The sequence below is a fragment of the Tamandua tetradactyla genome, chromosome 11 (assembly GCF_023851605.1).
Source record: "Tamandua tetradactyla isolate mTamTet1 chromosome 11, mTamTet1.pri, whole genome shotgun sequence".
Classification (NCBI taxonomy): Eukaryota; Metazoa; Chordata; class Mammalia; order Pilosa; family Myrmecophagidae; genus Tamandua; species Tamandua tetradactyla.
This window is the reverse complement of record NC_135337.1, coordinates 35707518-35728036: the sequence shown is the minus strand read 5'-3', so window position 1 is coordinate 35728036 and position 20519 is coordinate 35707518. Positions and strand designations below refer to the sequence as shown.

Genomic DNA, 20519 nt, shown 5'->3' with positions numbered 1-20519 from the left:
CAAGGGAAGAGATGGGATGGGATGGACTGGAATTTCTAGTCTCTAGATCAAGAACTTTCATTAGGTTATTTTTCTTTCTTAAGGTGGAGTCAGAAAATTCTGCAGCATGGCCAAAAATTTTGTGTGCATCAGTGAAAAAGTTTAGGGGAATATTTTTATCCTTTTAAAAAGTGATAGAGTTATTATAAAAGTGGTCTATTGATAAAAGTATTGATATGATTATTCACTAAACTTCCCCCACTCTCATGACCAAAATTTTCCATGTAATTTATTGTGGAAAACTTTTCTTCTTGGATTTTCACTAAAACAATTACACTTGACATTACATGGGAAATAAGATATGGTTTAGAGAAATTTACTTTACATACTGGCTTTATGTAAGAAACTCAATATTTATTTCTTCACATTAAACAGAGATTTATTTTTTATCATGTGCACAGACTACATGCTAAGTTCCTTTTTCTGAGTATGATGAACTGATAGTCTGATTGTGAGCTAAAATAAGATCACATCATGATATAGACTAATAGAATCTCTCATATAACCCTACCCTGTCAATATTTTCTTTGTTTTCTGTCGCTGACTCCAAGTCTTTGGACCCTATTTCAGTTGATCCGAGCCTGTGAAGCATATCTTATTGGCTATCACAGGGTTTTTAATCTTTGTTGTGCAACAGGATTCCCATTACATGTTCAAACTCATGGCTAGTTTCTTGAATCTAACTCTTACTCCACTGGATTTTTACTTAATTATTTTTTCATGTTTTTATTTCCTTTTTCTTTATATTGATTCTTCATTACCTCCAATATTTGGTAATCTTATCTTATCTGGGTCCTCTGTTCAGGCAAGTTGTATGGATGTGTTATCCTGACAGGTGATGAGGAAGAATCCTCTATTGAAACATGGCTCTTTTCTTTTCCAAACTCAGGTTTCTGAAGAGTATTTTAACATAATTGTAAAGGTGACTTCTTTAGTTTGAAGTACAAGCATTGTGATAATCATATAGAGCAAGAAATGAGTGAAAAACGTCCCTTACTGATGGCCTAACTTTGTGTTTTTAACTTCTGAGTCAGAATCTGTAAACTGAGTTGACCCTGATATAACATATATTCGCTCTGTGAAAACAAGTAAACTCTTAAGTATTCTGACTTTCTTTCTTATCCTACAATAAAAAATAGTTTGCTGAGACTTTTGCTTTTGGCCATGGTGGAATAACAGGCACTGAATTTATCATTCCACATGAAACGACCAAAAGATGGATAAATATATTAAACAATGATTTTCAATACACTAGACATCAGGTAAGATATGGGATACAAAAGTAAGCCTTATGTGTACCTGTTTACTGACTTGAGAGAGTTCCCAGGCCACAGTTCAGGGAGGGAGAACCCAGGCAAAGACAAGTGGACTCCTGAGTCAAGCAGACAAAGTTGAAATGCCTGGGAGATCAGGCAGCTAATAGTATAGGACAGAATACCAGAGGTGAGAGAGCTATACAGAGAGAGAACCCTGGAGAACTGCAGAAATTCCTGTAAGTATCAGTTGAGTACTGAACAGTATTTGGGTTTAAGGAGACTACTCAAGGTCAGTGAAATAATTATCCTAAAGGAGTAGAGGTAGCAATAACTGTTCTTGATACCACTGGCCAAAGTACAAAACTGCTTGACTCATGAGATGTTGCTGGGAAGAGTTCACAGAATGGTCTTTCCTCCATAGTGAGGAATAATTAATCCTAGGCTGAGCACTGCTCAGGTCCTACCTAAAAATCTTAAAAATATAAAAAATCCCTGAAATCCAATAAAACTTTACCAGGGATGCAAAGAAGCAGGAAAATATGACCTTCATGAGGACTATGCCAATCATCAAATCAAATGCAGAATTCATATGGATGTTAGAATTAGCACAGAAGAATATTAAAAGAGTTTTTATAATTCTGCTTCCCATTTTGAAAAAGTAGAGAAATGGAAGATATGCAAAGAACTCATGTGGAAATTCTGAAGATTATAAAGCACAATATGTGAGACTAAATGCACACTAATTGGGATTAATGGCCATTGGCCTATCAGAATAAGGTTAGTGAACTTGAAAGCAGAGCAATAGAAGCTTTCCAAAATGAAGCATGCAGATAAAAGAGAATTTTAAACAATGAACAGGGAGCATTATTGGAATGTGGGACAATTTCAAGTGGACCAATATATGTTAATTGGATACTCCAGAATGGGAGACACAAGCATATTTAAAGAAACAATGGCTAAAGTTTTCTGAATTTAATGAAAACTATAAATTTACAGATCCAAGATCACTACAAACCCCAAGCAAACAAACATAAAGTAAAGAACTACGAAGCACATCACAATCAAGTTTCTCAATCTAAGTGATAAAGGTAAAACTTCAAAAGAATCAAAAGTAAAACAACAGATTGAGTACGAAGAAACAAAGATAAGGACAACACCATTGTATTCTCAAGGATACAATGTAAGCAAGAAGATGGTGGTGCAATATTTCTAAAATACTGGAAAAAAAATCAATCTAGAATTCTATACTTGAAGAAAATATCTTTCAAAAGCAAAGGAGAGATCCAGCCTTTGTGGTTCAGACTTGTAGAGCTCTCGCGATAAAGTGCCTGTTTGTTACTTACTGTAGGGACCACCAGCCCTGATGACCTCACTGCATGTGTATCATTGCACCATAGTCTCCAAATAATCAGGAGCCTTGGTTACAACTGACTGATTCTACAAGTTGGTAGAGGAACTGTGGTACCGGAACCATTCAGTACTGAATCATTTACTCTGAATGTTTATAAGTACAAGAATTCGTTGAAAGTAGACTTTCAGAATACAGATCTTGTTCTTAGTCATGCAGGTGCAGGAAGTTGTTTAGAAGTTCTAGAAAAAGGAAAGCCACTTGTCCTGGTTATAAATGAAAAGCTGATGAACAATCATCAGTTAGAATTAGCAAAGCAGTTACAGCAAGAGAGACGTCTTTTCTATGGCACCTGCAGCACACTTCCTGGGCTGTTACAATCAATGGATTTATCAACACTGAAATGTTTTCCTCCTGGCCGGCCAGAAAAATTTCCTTCATTTTTGGATAAAATTGTTGGGTTAGCAAAATAAATGTGAAACTTTCAGCACCTTAAAAATATACCTCTATATCTATCTATCTATCTGTCTGTCTGTTTATCTATCTATATCTACATCTATATATACATACATACAGAATGAAATAAAGTAATAAAATTCCTACATCTGTAAAAGGCATAGAAAATTTCATGGTGTGACCATTTGCATTTGGGTCTAAATTCTAGCTACAATTTAGTAAACTTAAATTTTAGTAAAAGAGATATATAGTGGGCATACACAGGTTTTATCCTAGAATCCCAGATGGATTTGGAATCATGAAAAAGTCAATGAAATTTGAAAGCTTTTTTAGATAAATTTCTTAACAAGAACCATAGATGTAGTTAGTTTGATTTTCCTTAGAACACAAAATGAAACTGTAGCAAACTTTAAAAATTTTTTTGAAGGAATATCAGCACCTTTAGCTTTATAATGAAGGGTTGGGGGAGGGGGAGGCAAAATGGTAAATTGTGCTCTGTACAATAAAATGCTTAATAATTGCCTAAAAAAGATGAACTATGAAGTCAGTTGATACATTCTACCTGGACAGACTACTTTTGCCCTAAAGAATAGAGTGGAGTGTTAACTTTTTTCTCTAAACCATAAATAGAAATTGGCAAAATAGTGTCACAGCTTTACTGGTTTGAGAAGAATAAATTTTAAAAAGACTTTGTAAAAAAGAAAGCAAAGGAGAAATTAAGGTATCAGACATACAAAGGCTGAAAAATTATATCCCCAGCAGAAACTGCACCAGAAGAAATGTTAAGGAAGTCCTTCAGACAGAAGAAAAGTGTCATCTAATGTAAATCTGGATGTTATGAACAATTTTATGCCAATAAGTTAATTCAAAGTCACAATCAACTATAAAGCATTCATGAAAAATGGCCCTATACTAGGTATATATCCCAAAGAATTGAAAACAGGGGCTCAAACAGACTTTACACTGATGTTCATAGTGGCACTATTCACAATTGCCAAAAGGTGGAAGGAGTCCAGGTGTTCCTCAGCCGATGAGTGGATAAAAAATATATGGTATATGCATACATTAGACTATTATTCAGCATTAAAAAGGAATGACATCCATGTGACAACCTGGATGAACCTTCAAGACATTATGTTGAGTGAAATGAGTCAGACACAAAAGGACAATTATTTTATGATCTCACTGTTATGAAATAGTTAGAATAAGCACATTTGAGAAATTAGAATCTAGAATATAGGTTACCAGGGACTGGGTTGGGTGTAGAGAATGGGGAATTAATGCTGAAATTGTAATTTCTGTTTGAATTGGTTGTAAAGCTTTGGAAATGGATAGTGGTTATGGTAGCACAACATTGAATTATATATGTGAAGAGGCTAAAAGGGAACATTTTAGATCACATATATGTTACTGGAATAAAAATTAAGAGATAAAACATAGAACTGTACCACACAGTGAATCCTCTTGTAAAGGATGGACTATAGTTTAGTAATATTACAAAAATGACCTTTCATGAATTATGACAAATGTACCACACTAATGCAATGTATTATTAATAATAGGGTGGTATATGAGAAAAATATATTCTAATGTAAACAATTATAAACTATAATTAATGGTAGAATTATAATATTCTTTCATCATTTCTAATAAAGGTTCCACACTAATGCCAAGTGTTAATAACAGGTGTAGGGAATATGGGAACATTATTTTCTACACGATTTTTCTGTAAATCTACAACTTCTCTAATTTAAAAAAATTTTTAAAAAGGATTGTCCTGTATTTACTGAGGAAATTACACTTGTGATTAAAAACCAAGACCACTATCCCCCTTGAACGTAGATGCAAAAATCCTAAATGGAATCTCAACATAATAGATCATGATCACATAGGCTTTGTCCTGGAATGCATGATTGGTTTAACATTTGTGAACCAATCAATGTAATCCAACACATTAACAAACAAAAAAGTAAACCATAGGATCATCTTAATAGATGCAGAAAAAGCATTTGACAAAATTCAACATCCACTCCTGATAAAAACTTCAGCAAAGTAGGAATAGGAAGAAACTTCCTCAGTGTGAACAGGGATATCTGTAAAAACCCTACAGCTAACATCATACTTAATGGTGAAATACTGAAATATTTTCCCCAATGTCAGGAGTAAGATAAGGCTGTGTGCTCTTACTACTTTTATTCAACATTGTATTGGAAAGCAAGTAAAATAGGGTTAAGTAAGTAAGTAAATAAATAAATAGAAAGCCATCCAAATTGGAAAGGAAGAAGCAAAATGGTTTCTTTTTTTCACAGATAACATGACTATCTATGTGGATAATCAAGGAATCCACAGAAGAGCTATTAGAGGTAATCAGTGAGTTTAGCAAGGTTGCAAAATGTAAGATCAATATACAAAAATCAATTGGATGTTTGTGTGTTTGTAAAGAACAAACTGCAGTTGAAATTTAAAATACCATTTATAATAGCTTAGAAATATGAAATACTTAGTGATAAATCTGATAAAAAGAACTAAGACCTGTATGCTACAAACTCAAAACATTGCTGAGAGAAATTAAGGAAAAGCTAAGTAAATGTAGGGAGCTATTTTGTTTACGGGTTAGAGGACTCTATATTATACATTTTGATTATTCCTAAATTGATCTATTACCTCAGTGTAATCCTAATCAATAATCCAACAAGTATTTTTTTTTTTTTTTTTTTTTTTTTTTTAAAGGAAAGACAGAGAGAAGGAAGGAAGGATAGAAGGAAGGAAGGAAGGAAGAAAGGGAAACATCTTTAAACATTTTCTTGTTTTATTGTATTCTGTTTCTCCGTTTTTGTTACATGGGCTGGGGCCGGGAATCGAACCGAGGTCCTCCGGCATAGCAGGCAAGCACTTTGCCCGCTGAGCCACCGCGGCCCGCCCCAACAAGTATTTTTGTAGTAATTGTCAAGCTAAGCCTAAAATTTTTATGGAATTCCAAAGGATTTAGAATAGCCAAAACAACTTTGATGACTATCAAAATTTGAATGACTCTCCCTGATTTTAAGACTGACTATGGAGCTGCAGTAAGAAGATTGTGTAGCTGGTATGTGATAACTTTGTATTTTATGCATGATTTTTCTGTAAATGTACAATTTTGCTGATAATAAAAAAAAATGATAGTGTGGCCTTGGCAGCAAGATCAACAAATCAACCCATGGGATAAAATAGAGTCCAGAAATAACCCTACACATATATGGACACCTCACTTGAAAAAAGTTCAAAAGTAATTTCAATGGAGAAAGGGTATTTTTTCAACAGTTGGTGCTGGAAAAACTGCATATTCTTATGCAAAAAAAAAACAAACCTCGAATCTAGATCTTGAATCAAATTTAAAAATTACCTCAAAATTTGACCATCAACCTAAATATAAAATCTAAAACCATAAAACTTACCAGAAAACATAGGAGGGAACCTTTGTGATCTTAGGCTTGGCAAAGTTTTCCTAGATACTACACTAAAAGGATGACCCATAAAAGAAAAGATCAATAATATGGACTTTATTGAAATTTAAATTTTCTGTTCTCCAAAAGACACTGTTAAGAGAATGAATGGACAAATCATAGACTTGAAATAATAGTTTAAATCACATATCTGTTCAAGCACTTGTATCTAGAATATATAAAGAACTTTCAAAACTTCATAAAAAGACAAACAACCCAGTAAAAAGGGCAAAATATTTGGATGGACAAAGAAGATACCTGGATGGCAAATGAGCATATGAAAAGATGCTTAACATAATTTGTCATGAGAGGAATGCAAAATAAATCCACATTGATATATCTCTACAAACCTGTTAGAATGGCTAAAATTAAATGGGCTTTCCATACCAATTGTTGGTGAGGAAAGGAACAACAGGAATGATTATATACTTTGGTGGGGATGTCAAATAACTACTTTGGAAAGCAATTTTTTTAGTTTTTTTAAAAATTATACATGTATCTACAGTATTAGCCAGCCATTTCACTCCTGAGTATTTATCCAAGAAAAATGAAAGTCTATGTCTATACAAAGACTTTCTTTTTCTTTTTTTCTTTGTATGCTGTATGGTGGGAGTCACATTCCATTCTTTTTTCCATGTGAGTATCCCCTTATTGCAGTACCATTTGTTGAATTTTTTAATTTGGTTTGGTTTTTCATTTGTTTGTTAAGGAAGTGCCTGAGCCGGGAGTCGAACCTGCGTCTCCCACATGGCGGGCAAGAATTCTACCACTGAACTACCCTCGCACCACTGTACAAAGACTTTTAAATAAATGTTCAGAGCAGCTTTATTTGCAATAGTCAAAACCTGGAAATAACTCAAGTATCCATCAACAGTTGAATAAACAAACTGTCCAATAGCCAGACAGTGAAATTCTCCTCATCAAGAGAAGTAATGAATGTATAATATGCACAGCAGCCTGTATGAACAGCAGAAAGCCAAACAAAAATAACAGGTGGTATAATTCCATGTATATATAATTTCAGAAAATGCAAGCTAATCTATAGTTACGGAAATGAGATATTGGTTGCAGACAATGGAGGGAGGATGCGGATGGGAGAGAGAGATTACAATGCACATGGGGAAAGTGTTGAGAGTAATGGATATGTTTGTTACTTGATTGTGATGATGATTTTATAGATGTATACAAATGTCAAAAATTATCAGTTATACACTCTAAAAGATCTGCAGAGTATTGTTTGTGAATCATACCTCAATTAAAGTTGTTATAAGAAATTGCTTCCCATAAGAGTTTAATATCTTCTACTGTGGCCAATTATCTGCCTAACTTGCTTTTAAGGATTAACATACAACAGAATGCTACTACCACCTGCAAATGTTTTTCCCTTTTCCACAGAAAACTGCCTAAAGCCATTAAAATTTTTTTTACAGTCATCAGGACTCACTCTCTTTTAAAACCATGCCCTCCAGAATCTGAAGAGATTTTACAGTGTGAGACCATAACATAGGAATCAAGTAATTCTCCATTCGCGCTGACTCAGAAAGCTTGTCTAGTCAGGAGGAAGCATCTTTGTATAAATACTCAAGTGAGGTAAGAACAGGTGACTCCAGAGATGTAGAAGGGAACATTTGTTAGTACCCACTGACCCTGGCTGGAGCAGAGGAGCGGCGTGCCTCACAGTGTCACATGGGGAAACACATCAGAAACAGAGGCCCAACCAAGCAAGTGTGGAGCAAAAGGTTGTGGGGGGCCTGGGGAATGTGCCTTTCTTGTGCTATAGCTGGAGCCGTAGTGGCTGGTCAAGCAAGTGTGAGGATTGGGAAGTTTTTATTTGACTTTCATAGGCGCACAAACCCAGGTATGATGCAGGGAGGAGAGGAGAAGCTGTTTATCTTGTATAAGAGGGGTGGTCCCTGAGAGACCTAATGACAGGGTCTAAGATGCTGAGGTTATGACAGTGCAAATGTCCCTTATGTTACTACTGAGCTGTGAGTGCTGAGCCTTGCTAGCGAGAAAAGGCCCTGTTTTATTTTAACTTACCAGAGTGTTGCTACAAAGATCATGTGAACGGTCAAAGCACTTAGCATTCCAAATTTCTGTTCCTCTGACCTCCCATTACAGTATTTTTGCTTTGTTTTAACCAAGTTATCTAACTTTTATATACATCAGACTACTATAAAAGTTGATAAGAAAGATACAGGGAAATGATAGAGATGATTAAAAAAAAAAAAGAACAACCAACCAATTAACTAGAAAAACTGAGGAAATGGAAGGAAAGTCTCAGTGCAGAAGTTGGGCCTTTCAAACTATTCTGCTTTGAGACAATGGGGGAGGGAATACATTTCCTCAAGTTCCTGCACATTTTATGATTTCTATGGGCAGCTATGTGATTACTGTTGCCTGGGTAATACCTCCATTGCTCTCTAGGGTGAGCCACTCCCCACAGCATCTGTACATATAGAGTGTGAGCACTGGTGCCTTACAGGAAACTGACCCTGCCCTTCCAGAACTCAGGCCTCAAGTCTACTTCTTAATATGTTATCCCCGCATCCCTTTTGTATGTTAAGACTATAAACTAAATGCAAAGATCAACAGGGGTATCAAAACTGTGATGTGTTGGCTACTCAGTGTTTACTCTGGAGTGAAACAGTAGTTGTGTGATGTTTAGCACGTCACTTATCCTCTTGAAGCCTGCTTTTTAGAAAATGGTAATAGTATAACTTGATGGTCGGTTAGAATTGGGGCTAAAGTAAAATTTTAGAAGTACATGTTATTATACTTCTTGATTATAATAAGAGCAACAGGAAAGGAAAACATGGAGGGGAACAAAAGGCTAAGAAATAAGGATTTGGAGATTAGGAGAAACATTTTAAGAGACAAGAGGAAGTTGTTCAAAGAAAATATCTGAATTTCCAGCCATGGCCTTATCTAGGCTTTCTCTTTTGTTCTTTTTTTCCATTTGGAGGAGAATGAAAAGGAGGAGGAAGTGGAAAAGGAGCTGACAAATGAGCACAGTCAGACAAGTGGGTAATGACTGAAGCCCAGCCAAGGAATTCAGGGAAGGAGTTACAGAAGGCTGGATCAGAAATGCTGGAGGGCACCCAGGGTTTTAGGCTTACAAAAATGCTGCCTTACAGGATGCAGTACAGTAGATTCTTTAAAGAGAAAGCTCCTCCAGTCAAGTAATGGAGCAGATTTCTAGTTGAAAGGGTGAAGGAGGGGGTGGGCACAAAACTGGATCTAGTTCGTCTAGAATATTTCTACAGGAAGAAATCGACTGGTGGACAAAGAGCACATGTATGATTTACAAGTGCTGTTTTTATGAATCTGACTCATCCCTTCCTCTGCCTGCCTACCCTCCCTCCCTTCCTCTGCACCCTACTTATTTTTCTTTTGTCTCATGAAGATAACATGTGTAGCCTGTTAAATTTCCTTAGTTGCAATTAGAACAGGACTAAGCGAGTTCCATCAAACACAATGGTAATTTAATTGTGTCCCCAGTCAACAAAGACGATATTAAGAAAGAAAAAGACTTTCCTAAAGCATTTCAAACTCTCAGTTTACACCCCGCTTCTGCTGGTTCCTAACTCAACTCCACACAGAGCGGTGGGCACTTGCTACCTGCCTCATAGCACCAGGATTTTCGTCTGAACTGGTGTCCCACATCTGCTCAGCTGCAGCCTATCTTGGTCACGGTCATTTTAAAGTGTATGTATATACATACATATTTTTTTCCAGGGTTAAATTTCATATGAACAAACCCCAAGATTGAAGAGGGTTTGGCCTATTGATTTCTTTCGTTGATTTTTTAAAAACTTTTTTATTGTATGGTATAGCATATATACTAAGCAAAGAAATAAAAAACAATAGTTTTCAAAGCACTCTTCAAAAAGTGATTACAGGATAGATCCCAGAGTTTGTCATGGGCTACCATACGATCCTCTCATATTTTTCCTTCTAGCTGCTCCAGAATATAGGAGGCTAGTGGGCTTAAATACCTTTTTATCATCACAATCAACTTTTTTTTCCTTCCTTTTTTATGAACAATAACATATATACAAAACTATAAATTTCCAAGCACAGCACCACAATTAGTTGTAGAACATATTTCAGACTTTGACGTGGGTTACAATTTCACAATTTTAGGTTTTTACTTCTAGCAGGTTTAAAATTCTGGAGACTAAGAGATATCAATTTAGTTGTTCAGCATCCATGTGTATTTGTTAAGTCCTACCTTCTATGTATAATTCCATCATCACCTTTGATCTTTCCATACTTCTCTTTGCGGTTGTTTGGGCTATGGTAATTCTTAAGTTTTTGTTTTTAGAAGGATCTGTCACTAATATGGGGTAGGGAGGTGGAACTATCTGATGTTCTGGAGAGGTTGGGCTTGGTTTCAGGACTTATCTGGACCAGGGTCCCATCTGGAGTTTATAGGTTTCTGGTAAATTACTCTAGTGCCTGGAACCCTTATGGAATCTTATACATTGCCCTAGATGTTCTTTAGGATTGGCTGGAATAGTCCTGGTTGGGGGTTGATTTGGTTTTAAAGTATTTTGACCCTTACAAAGCCTTTTCCTCCCCTGCCATAGTCTCATCAATTCTTGCAATTAGAACCTTAAAAATGCACCATTGGAAGAGATCCTAGATACCATTTAATTTTTTTTTTTTTAATGTTTGGATCATTGGAATAAATTAAAATTCATCTCAGGTTTAACAGGCAATTTTAAAAATAAGAGAGTATATTATTTTTTAGGTCAAATTTCCTGAAATAATCAACACACAATGAATGTGGTCTGTGTCCTGGAGTAGAGAGCTTTCAAAGTTGGGAAGAAAGCTGCTTTGATGAGAAAGTAGGAAGAATTCTTACCTGTTTTTTCCCCTTCAGTTTAGGTGGGATGATTTCTATTACGTCTCTCTCTCTCCTGGATCTTTGTTCTTTAATTTCACCCCTCCTAAGTCCTGGGACTTTCTTCAGATTCTGAATAAGGAGAAGAAGGAGAAACAGAAGCAACCTCTTTAAACTGTTTAGAGTAATTTGAAACTGAAAGCACTGATTGCGAGGAAATGAGTCAACACCAAAATAAGAATTGCCCAGACTGTGCTGGTTGGAGAGTAAATGGGTTTCACATGATTTCACAACTAGACCCTTCAAAATGTACTTTTGGAAGAGATACTAGATACCATCTGATACGTGTTTTTTTGTTTGTTTTTAAGTCTTTGGATCATTGGAATGTAATGAAATTTAGCTCAGGTTTGGCAGTCAGTTTGAGAAGTAAGGGAACATATATTTTAGGTTAATTTTCCTGAAATAATTGACACACTCACAATGAATGTGGTTACTTTTTTATAGATGCAGCCAGTGATGGAAAGGACAGACCTTATGCACTTAGGAATGCCCAGCCCCCAATCCAGAACTTGGCGTTAACTACCCAGTACACACTGAGGTGGGGAGCTCCCAAGTCCTGCACACTTGTGCCAGGTTTGATGCTGACTTCTTTACATCTCATAACAAATATTGTCTCATGGCTTATGGAAACAAAAACTTAGAAAAATTTAATCACTTGTCCAAAATCACAGCACTTTAAGTCATCGAATCCAGGCAGTTTTCAGCCAAAACCCTCTTGATAAACCACTTCACTACACACCTCTCTCTGGTAGGTGAATAACAAAAAAGAATAAAGTAACTTTTATTTACTGCTTGTATTCTAAGAGCTAGCTCTGTTTCATTTCTAATTCCTGACTACAATCATGCAAAATAAGTGATGTTTTCTCCATTTTTACAGTGAAAACAAGGAGCTGAGGAAGAGTAGGCAAAATGCCTACCCCAAGTCATTGGGCAAGTCACAGAGATGGGATGTAAATATTACATTTTATTTAACTTTAAACTCTGTGCTGTTTCTCCCCCTCCTGTTTGGTCAGGAAGCAAAAGGACAGAAAAAAGAAGGGAGAAATTTATATGCCTCTCTACTGAGATCCCTACTGTGCCAGATTTACATGTAATTTCAGTATCTGAAATTTGAGAGGTACATTCTCTCTTTACTTTTCCCTTTTTACCATTACCTTTAAAAACTATATCTGAATAAATAGCACTTTAAAATTGCTTTGGAAATTTTGTTGTGTCTGGGTCTTTGGGTAGCTGTAACACACCCAGGTTTTTGTTGCCTATGGGCGTTTTCTTCTGCGATTTTCCTCATCGGGAACTTTCTTCCCTCCAGATCCTGGCAAATTTCCTTCCTTCTCATCCTTCAGGTCTCAGTTAAGTGGAATCTTCTCAGAAAGATCTGTCACAATTCCTCTGTCAATTTCCATCACATCACTTTTTTTTTTTTTCTTTTCGGGTAATGTCCATCTATAATTCAAGTTCACGGGAACAGGGACTTCATATATTTATGGATGTATCCCTAACACTTAGAACAGGGCTTAGCACAGAGCTAAGCCCAATGAATATTATATGTGGCTAAAGATAAAGTCATGATGATGAGGAGTATAATAACCCCATAATTTTGCCAATTTTAATATATAAACTTTTTTAAACAGAAGAAATAGCAAATTGTCTATGTAAGACATTTAACTTTTTAACTTACACACGGCTCTATGTTGAATTGCATCCTCCAAAAATATAAGTTCAAATGCTAAGCCTCTGTATTTCAGAATGTGACTGTATTAGGAAATAGGGTCCTTGCAGATGAAATTAGTGCAATTAAGATGGGAGGGCGTACCAGAGCAGGGTGGACCCTTCAGTTAGCCTATCTGGAGACCTTCTAGGAAGGGGAAAAGTGACGCCTGCCGGGTGACAATGCCGGGTGACAATGGAGGCGGAGACTGAAGTGCGGCAGCTGCAGGGCAAGAATGTGAAGGAGTAGCAGCAAAACACCAGAAGCTGGGAAGAGGCAAGAAAGGAGTTCTCCAAGCCTCAGAGGGAGCTTGGGCCTGCCCACGCCTTGGTTTCAGAGCCTAGCCCCCAGAACTGTTAGAGAATACATTTCTGTAGTTTTAAGCCACCAAGTTTCTTGAACTTTGTTATGGCAGGGCTAGGAAACTAAGACACACAGATTTTAAATTAAATATTATATTTATATAATGCAGTTGTACTGATTTTCTTATATTTTGTAAAATAATTTTATTCACACTCTTCACATCCTTTAATGACTTCCTCATTATTGAAGCTACTCTAAAATCATTTAACTTATTTTTTTCATCATATTTACTTTTGCCAAAATTATTGAGATACAGCATTTTTCAAATCTGGGTATAATGCTGGAAAATTTATCCTAAATAACAGTTACTGGTTTCCTTAATAATAGTACAATTATTCATTAGTCTTATCAACATAGGTTTGCATATTGCTTTTTTTTTTTTTTTTTGCATGGGAATCAAACCTGGGTCTCCAGCATGACAGACAAGAACTTTGCCTGCTGAGCCACTGTGGCCTGCCCTGCGTGTTGCTTTTTAAAGGATTCTTAAAAGACACTTTTAGAAATTTGAAAATGCTTTATCTATTTTATTTTGTTTTTTAACTTCTACACCAATCTTTATTTCTAAATAATTAACAACAACAAAAAAACAAAAATCACACATACTTGAAAATCATGAGCAAAGCAGACTTTCAATACTTGTCAACTATTGGGAAGAAGAAGTAAAATTAATTGTACTAAAATAAGTTATCTTTTATGAGCTCTGAATTTATAGAAATCATGTAGTATTCCCATAATAAAGTAAAAATAAACACAAATGAGCAGAGAAAATAAAGATTATTAAACATTTGGGTAATTCTGTTTAATTGGGAGTGTATTGGCAGAAATCCTCTAATGAACACAATAACTGGAAATGTGGTTTTGGACTATAACAAGAAACTTTACATCAAAGTTAAAGTTCAACTGATTCTACAGTCACATTTAGTGTCTGGAAGTTATACTAAAGACTTAGGAGATTTAATTGTATAACTTATGATTTAACTTTGAAAAATCACTAATTCATATATATTAGTAGTGTTGGCCTATAAATTGTAAATGACATTTTAACAATTCACAAAATATTAATTTTGGGCAGTAACTTTTAAGAAATTAAAAATCTCTGAGAGAAGAGTAATATTTCTATATCTCCTTGGAATTAACTTAATGTAATTTTTTTTTTTTTTAACATGGACAGGCACCGGGAATCGAACCCGGGTCCTCAGGTATGGCAGGCAAGCATTCTTGCCTGCTGAGCCACCGTGGCCCGCCCAACTTAATGTAATTTTTTTTTTATTAATTAAAAAAAGAATTAACAAAACAATTAGAAATCATTCCAATCTACATGTACAATCAGTAATTCTTAATAACATCACATAGTTGCATATTCATCATTTCTTAGTACATTTGCATCGATTTAGAAAAAGAAATAAAAAGACAACAGAATAAGAATTAAAACAATAATAGAAAGAAAAAAAAACAAAAAAAAACAAAAACAAAAAACCTATACCTCACATGCAGCTTCATTCAGTGTTTTAACATAATTGCATTACAATTGGGTAGTATTGTGCTGTCCATTTCTGAGTTTTTATATCCAGTCCCATTGTACAGTCTGTATCCCTTCAGCTCCAATTATCCCTTCTCTTTTTTTTTTTTTTAATTAACGGAAAAAAGAAATTAACCCAACATTTAGAGAGCATACCATTCTACATATGCAATCATTAATTCTTAACATCATCACATAGATGCATGATCATCATTTCTTAGTACATATGCATTGGTTTAGAAGAACTAGCAACATAACCGAAAAAGATATAGAATGTTAATATAGAGAAAAAAATAAAAGTAATAATAGTAAAATCAAAACAAAACAAAACAGAACAAAACAAAAACCTATAGCTCAGATGCAGCTTCATTCAGTGTTTTAACATGATTACTTTACAATTAGGTATTATTGTGCTGTCCATTTTTGAGTTTTTGTATCTAGTCCTGTTACACCGTCTGTATCCCTTCAACTCCAATTGGCCATTATCTTACCCTGTTTCTACCTCCTGCTGGACTCTGTTATCAAGGACATATTCCAAATTTATTCTCGAATGTCTGTTCACATCAGTGGGACCATACAGTATTTGTCCTTTAGTTTTTGGCAAGACTCACTCAGCATAATGTTCTCTAGGTCCATCCATGTTAATACATGCTTCATAAGTTTATCCTGTCTTAAAGCTGCATAGTATTCCATCGTATGTATATACCACAGTTTGTTTAGCCACTCTTCTGTTGATGGAGATTTCGGCTGTTTCCATCTCTTTGCAATTGTAAATAACGCTGCTATAAACATTGGTGTGCAAATGTCCGTTTGTGTCTTTGCCCTTAAGTCCTTTGAGTATATTCCCAGCAATGGTATTGCTGGGTCGTATGGCAATTCTATATTCAGCTTTTTGAGGAACCGCCAAACTGCCTTCCACAGTGGTTGCACCCTTTGACATTCCCACCAACAGTGGATAAGTGTGCCTCTTTCTCCGCATCCTCTCCAGCACTTGTCATTTTCTGTTTTGTTGATAATGGCCATTCTGGTGGGTGTGAGATGATATCTCATTGTGGTTTTGATTTGCATTTCTCTAATGGCCAGGGACATTGAGCATCTCTTCATGTGCCTTTTGGCCATTTGTATTTCCTCTTCTGATAGGTGTCTGTTCAAGTCTTTTTCCCATTTTGTAATTGGGTTGGCTGTCTTTTTGTTGTTGAGATGAACAATCTCTTTATAAATTCTGGATACTAGACCTTTATCTGATATATCATTTCCAAATATTGTCTCCCATTGTGAAGGCTGTCTTTCTACTTTCTTGATGAAGTTCTTTGATGCACAAAAGTGTTTAATTTTGAGGAGCTCCCATTTATTTATTTCCTTCTTTTTTTTTTTTTTTATTAATTAAAAAAAGAATTAACAAAACAATTAGAAATCATTCCAATCTACATGTACAATCAGTAATTCTTAATAACATCACATAGTTGCATATTCATCATTTCTTAGTACATTTGCATCAATTTAGAAAAAGAAATAAAAAGACAACAGAATAAGAATTAAAACAATAATAGAAAGAAAAAAAAACAAAAAAAACAAAAACAAAAAACCTATACCTCACATGCAGCTTCATTCAGTGTTTTAACATAATTGCATTACAATTGGGTAGTATTGTGCTGTCCATTTCTGAGTTTTTATATCCAGTCCCGTTGTACAGTCTGTATCCCTTCATCTCCAATTATCCCTTCTCTCTCTTTTTTTTTTTTTTAATTAACGGAAAAAAAGAAATTAACCCAACATTTAGAGAGCATACCATTCTACACATGCAATCATTAATTCTTAACATCATCACATAGATGTATGATCATCATTTCTTAGTACATTTGCATTGGTTTAGAAGAACTAGCAACATAACCGAAAAAGATATAGAATGTTAAAATAGAGAAAAAAATAAAAGTAATAATAGTAAAATCAAAACAAAACAAAACAAAACAAAACAAAAACCTATAGCTCAGATGCAGCTTCATTCAGTGTTTTAACATGATTACTTTACAATTAGGTATTATTGTGCTGTCCATTTTTGAGTTTTTGTATCTAGTCCTGTTGCACAGTCTGTATCCCTTCAGCTTCAATTACCCATTGTCTTACCCTGTTTCTAACTCCTGCTGAACTCTGTTACCAATGACATATTTCAAGTTTATTCTCGAATGTCTGTTCACATCAGTGGGACCATACAGTATTTGTCCTTTAGTTTTTGGCTGGATTCACTCAGCATAATATTCTCTAGGTCCATCCATGTTATTACATGGTTCATAAGTTTATCTTGTCTTAAAGCTGCATAATATTCCATCGTATGTATATACCACAGTTTGTTTAGCCACTCTTCTGTTGATGGAGATTTTGGCTGTTTCCATCTCTTTGCAATTGTAAATAATGCTGCTATAAACATTGGTGTGCAAATGTCCGTTTGTGTCTTTGCCCTTAAGTCCTTTGAGTAGATACCTAGCAATGGTATTGCTGGGTCGTATGGCAATTCTATATTCAGCTTTTTGAGGAACCGCCAAACTGCCTTCCACAGTGGTTGCACCCTTTGACATTCCCACCAACAGTGGATAAGTGTGCCTCTTTCTCCGCATCCTCTCCAGCACTTGTCATTTTCTGTTTTGTTGATAATGGCCATTCTGGTGGGTGTGAGATGATATCTCATTGTGGTTTTGATTTGCATTTCTCTAATGGCCAGGGACATTGAGCATCTCTTCATGTGCCTCTTGGCCATCTGTATTTCCTCTTCTGAGAGGTGTCTGTTCAAGTCTTTTTCCCATTTTGTAATTGGGTTGGCTGTCTTTTTGTTGTTGAGATGAACAATCTCTTTATAAATTCTGGATACTAGACCTTTATCTGATATATCATTTCCAAATATTGTCTCCCATTGTGAAGGCTGTCTTTCTACTTTCTTGATGAAGTTCTTTGATGCACAAAAGTGTTTAATTTTGAGGAGTTCCCATTTATTTATTTCCTTCTTGAGTGCTCTTGCTTTAGGTTTAAGGTCCATAAAACCGCCTCCAGTTGTAAGATCCATAAGATATCTCCCAACATTTTCCTCTAACTGTTTTATGGTCTTAGACCTAATGTTTAGATCTTTGATCCATTTTGAGTTAACTTTTGTATAGGGTGTGAGAGATGGGTCTTCTTTCATTCTTTTGCATATAGATATCCAGTTCTCTAGGCACCATTTATTGAAGAGACTGCTCTGTCCCAGGTGAGTTGGCTTGACTGCCTTATCAAAGATCAAATGTCCATAGATGAGAGGGTCTATATCTGAGCACTCTATTCGATTCCATTGGTCGATATATCTATCTTTATGCCAATACCATGCTGTTTTGACCACTGTGGCTTCATAATATGCCTTAAAGTCAGGCAGCGCAAGACCTCCAGCTTCGTTTTTTTTCCTCAAGATGCTTTTAGCAATTCGGGGCACCCTGCCCTTCCAGATAAATTTGCTTATTGGTTTTTCTATTTCTGAAAAATAAGTTGTTGGGATTTTGATTGGTATTGCATTGAATCTGTAAATCAATTTAGGTAGGATTGACATCTTAACTATATTTAGTCTTCCAATCCATGAACACGGTATGCCCTTCCATCTATTTAGGTCTTCTGTGATTAACTTAATGTAATTTTGAAGTAGGTTCTGATTAAGTTATGGTGGATATGGTAAGCCGTACAGCAACTGTTAAGAAAATGACAAAAAAATTATAGTGAAAAAAATCATTAAAGGGATTAAAATTTTATACTTGAAAATAATGCAAAAGGATGCAGTAAATGTGAAATAGATGAACAAAAAATACATGAGAAATATAGAAAAAATTAAAGTAGCAATCATAAAACCAATTATATCAATAATATTAAATGTTGTATATCAAACAATCTAATCCAGAGGAAGATATTGCCAGACTAGATGAAAAAACAGAATCCGACTGTATGCTGTCTATAGGAGACAAATTTTAGATTCAAACATACAAATAAATTGAAAGTAAAAGGATGGAAAAAGATATACCACATGAACAGCAACCATAAGAAGGCTGGAGTGGCTAATGCTAACATGATACAAAGTAGATTTTAAAATAAACATTTTTAGTAGATATAAAGATGGAAATATTAAAATGATAAATGGACCAATCTATCAGGAAGAGAAAACAATTACAAATACATGTTCTAAGAGAGCCCAAAATATGTGATGCAAAAACTGACAGAATTGTAGGGAGAAATAGACATTTCAACAATAGAATTTGATATTTTAATAGCCCATTTTCATTACTGTATGGAACAACTGGACACAATATCAGCAGGGAAATAGAAGACCTGAGCACTATAGACCTGAACATTATAGATACCTAAAATATCAGGTGTTTATAAAACACTGCATCCAACAACAGTGGAATATGCATGCATGCGCAACATTCTCCAGGATAGCCCATTAATTGGGTCACAAAACAAGTCAGTAAATTTAAAAGGGTTGAAATCACTTAAAATATGTTCTCCAGGCACAATGGAGTGAAATTATAAATTGATAACAGAAAGAAATTTGAGAAAACATAAATATGTGTAAATTAAACAACATGCATCTAAGGAACAAATGGGCCAAACAAAACTCACAATGGGTATTACAAAATACTTTGAGATATTGATAAACAAATAGGCAATGCTTAGAGAGAAATTTAGAGCTGTAAACACTTACATTAAAAAGAAGAGCATTCTTGCTGCCATGCCAGAGAACTGGGTTCAATTTCCGGTGCCTGCCCATACAAAAAAACAGAAGAGAATCTCAACCAAGTTATGTTTTGCTTTATGACACTGGAAAAAAGAAGAGCAAATTCAATCCAAAACTAAGAGTATTGTTGAGAATGTGGAGAATTTGAAATCCTCATAACCTGATGGTGGAAATGTAAAACGATACAGCCAATCTAGAAAGCAGTGAGGTATTGCCACAAAAGGTTAAACATAGAGTTTCCATATGTCCTAGCAATTTCACCCCTAGATATAAACCCAGGTGAAATGAAAATTTATGTATGCACAAAAGCTGAACATAAATACTCAAAGGAACATTATTCATAATAGCTCAAAAGTGGAAATAACCCAAATTTCCACCAACTGCTGAGTTGGTAAATAAAATGTGGTCTATCATAAAATGGAATATTATTCAACAATAAAAATAAATTATATACTGATATGTGTTATGATATACATAAACCTGTAAACATTATGCTAAGTGAAAGAAGCCAGTCATGAAAGATCACATATTACAATTTCATTTATATGAAAAGTCCAGAATTAGCAAATCCATAGAGACAGAAATACATTAGTGGTTGCCTTTGTTTGGGGGACTTAGCAGGAAAGGGGAAGGAGTAACTACGAATAGGTACCAAGTTTCTTTTTAGAGTGATGAAAATATTCTATAATTGATTA

General features: G+C 35.1%; 2 protein-coding genes across 2 annotated transcripts in view; one reads left to right on the top strand and one right to left on the bottom strand.

Moving 5' to 3' along the window:
* The window catches only part of LOC143650057 (guanylate-binding protein 1-like), a 34105-nt gene extending 22464 nt beyond the window's left edge, over nt 1–11641 (bottom strand). Inside the window, exon 1 of the mRNA XM_077120349.1 lies at nt 11452–11641. The gene's annotated coding sequence lies outside the window, so the exon portion shown is untranslated. The remainder of the gene's footprint in view (nt 1–11451) is intronic.
* On the top strand, nt 4–5804 carry LOC143650058 (UDP-N-acetylglucosamine transferase subunit ALG13-like). Its single transcript, XM_077120351.1, has one exon. It carries the CDS (start codon nt 2931–2933, stop codon nt 3114–3116), a length of 186 nt encoding a protein of 61 aa, XP_076976466.1. The 5' UTR covers nt 4–2930; the 3' UTR covers nt 3117–5804.
* Nucleotides 11642–20519: the final 8878 nt, after the last annotated feature.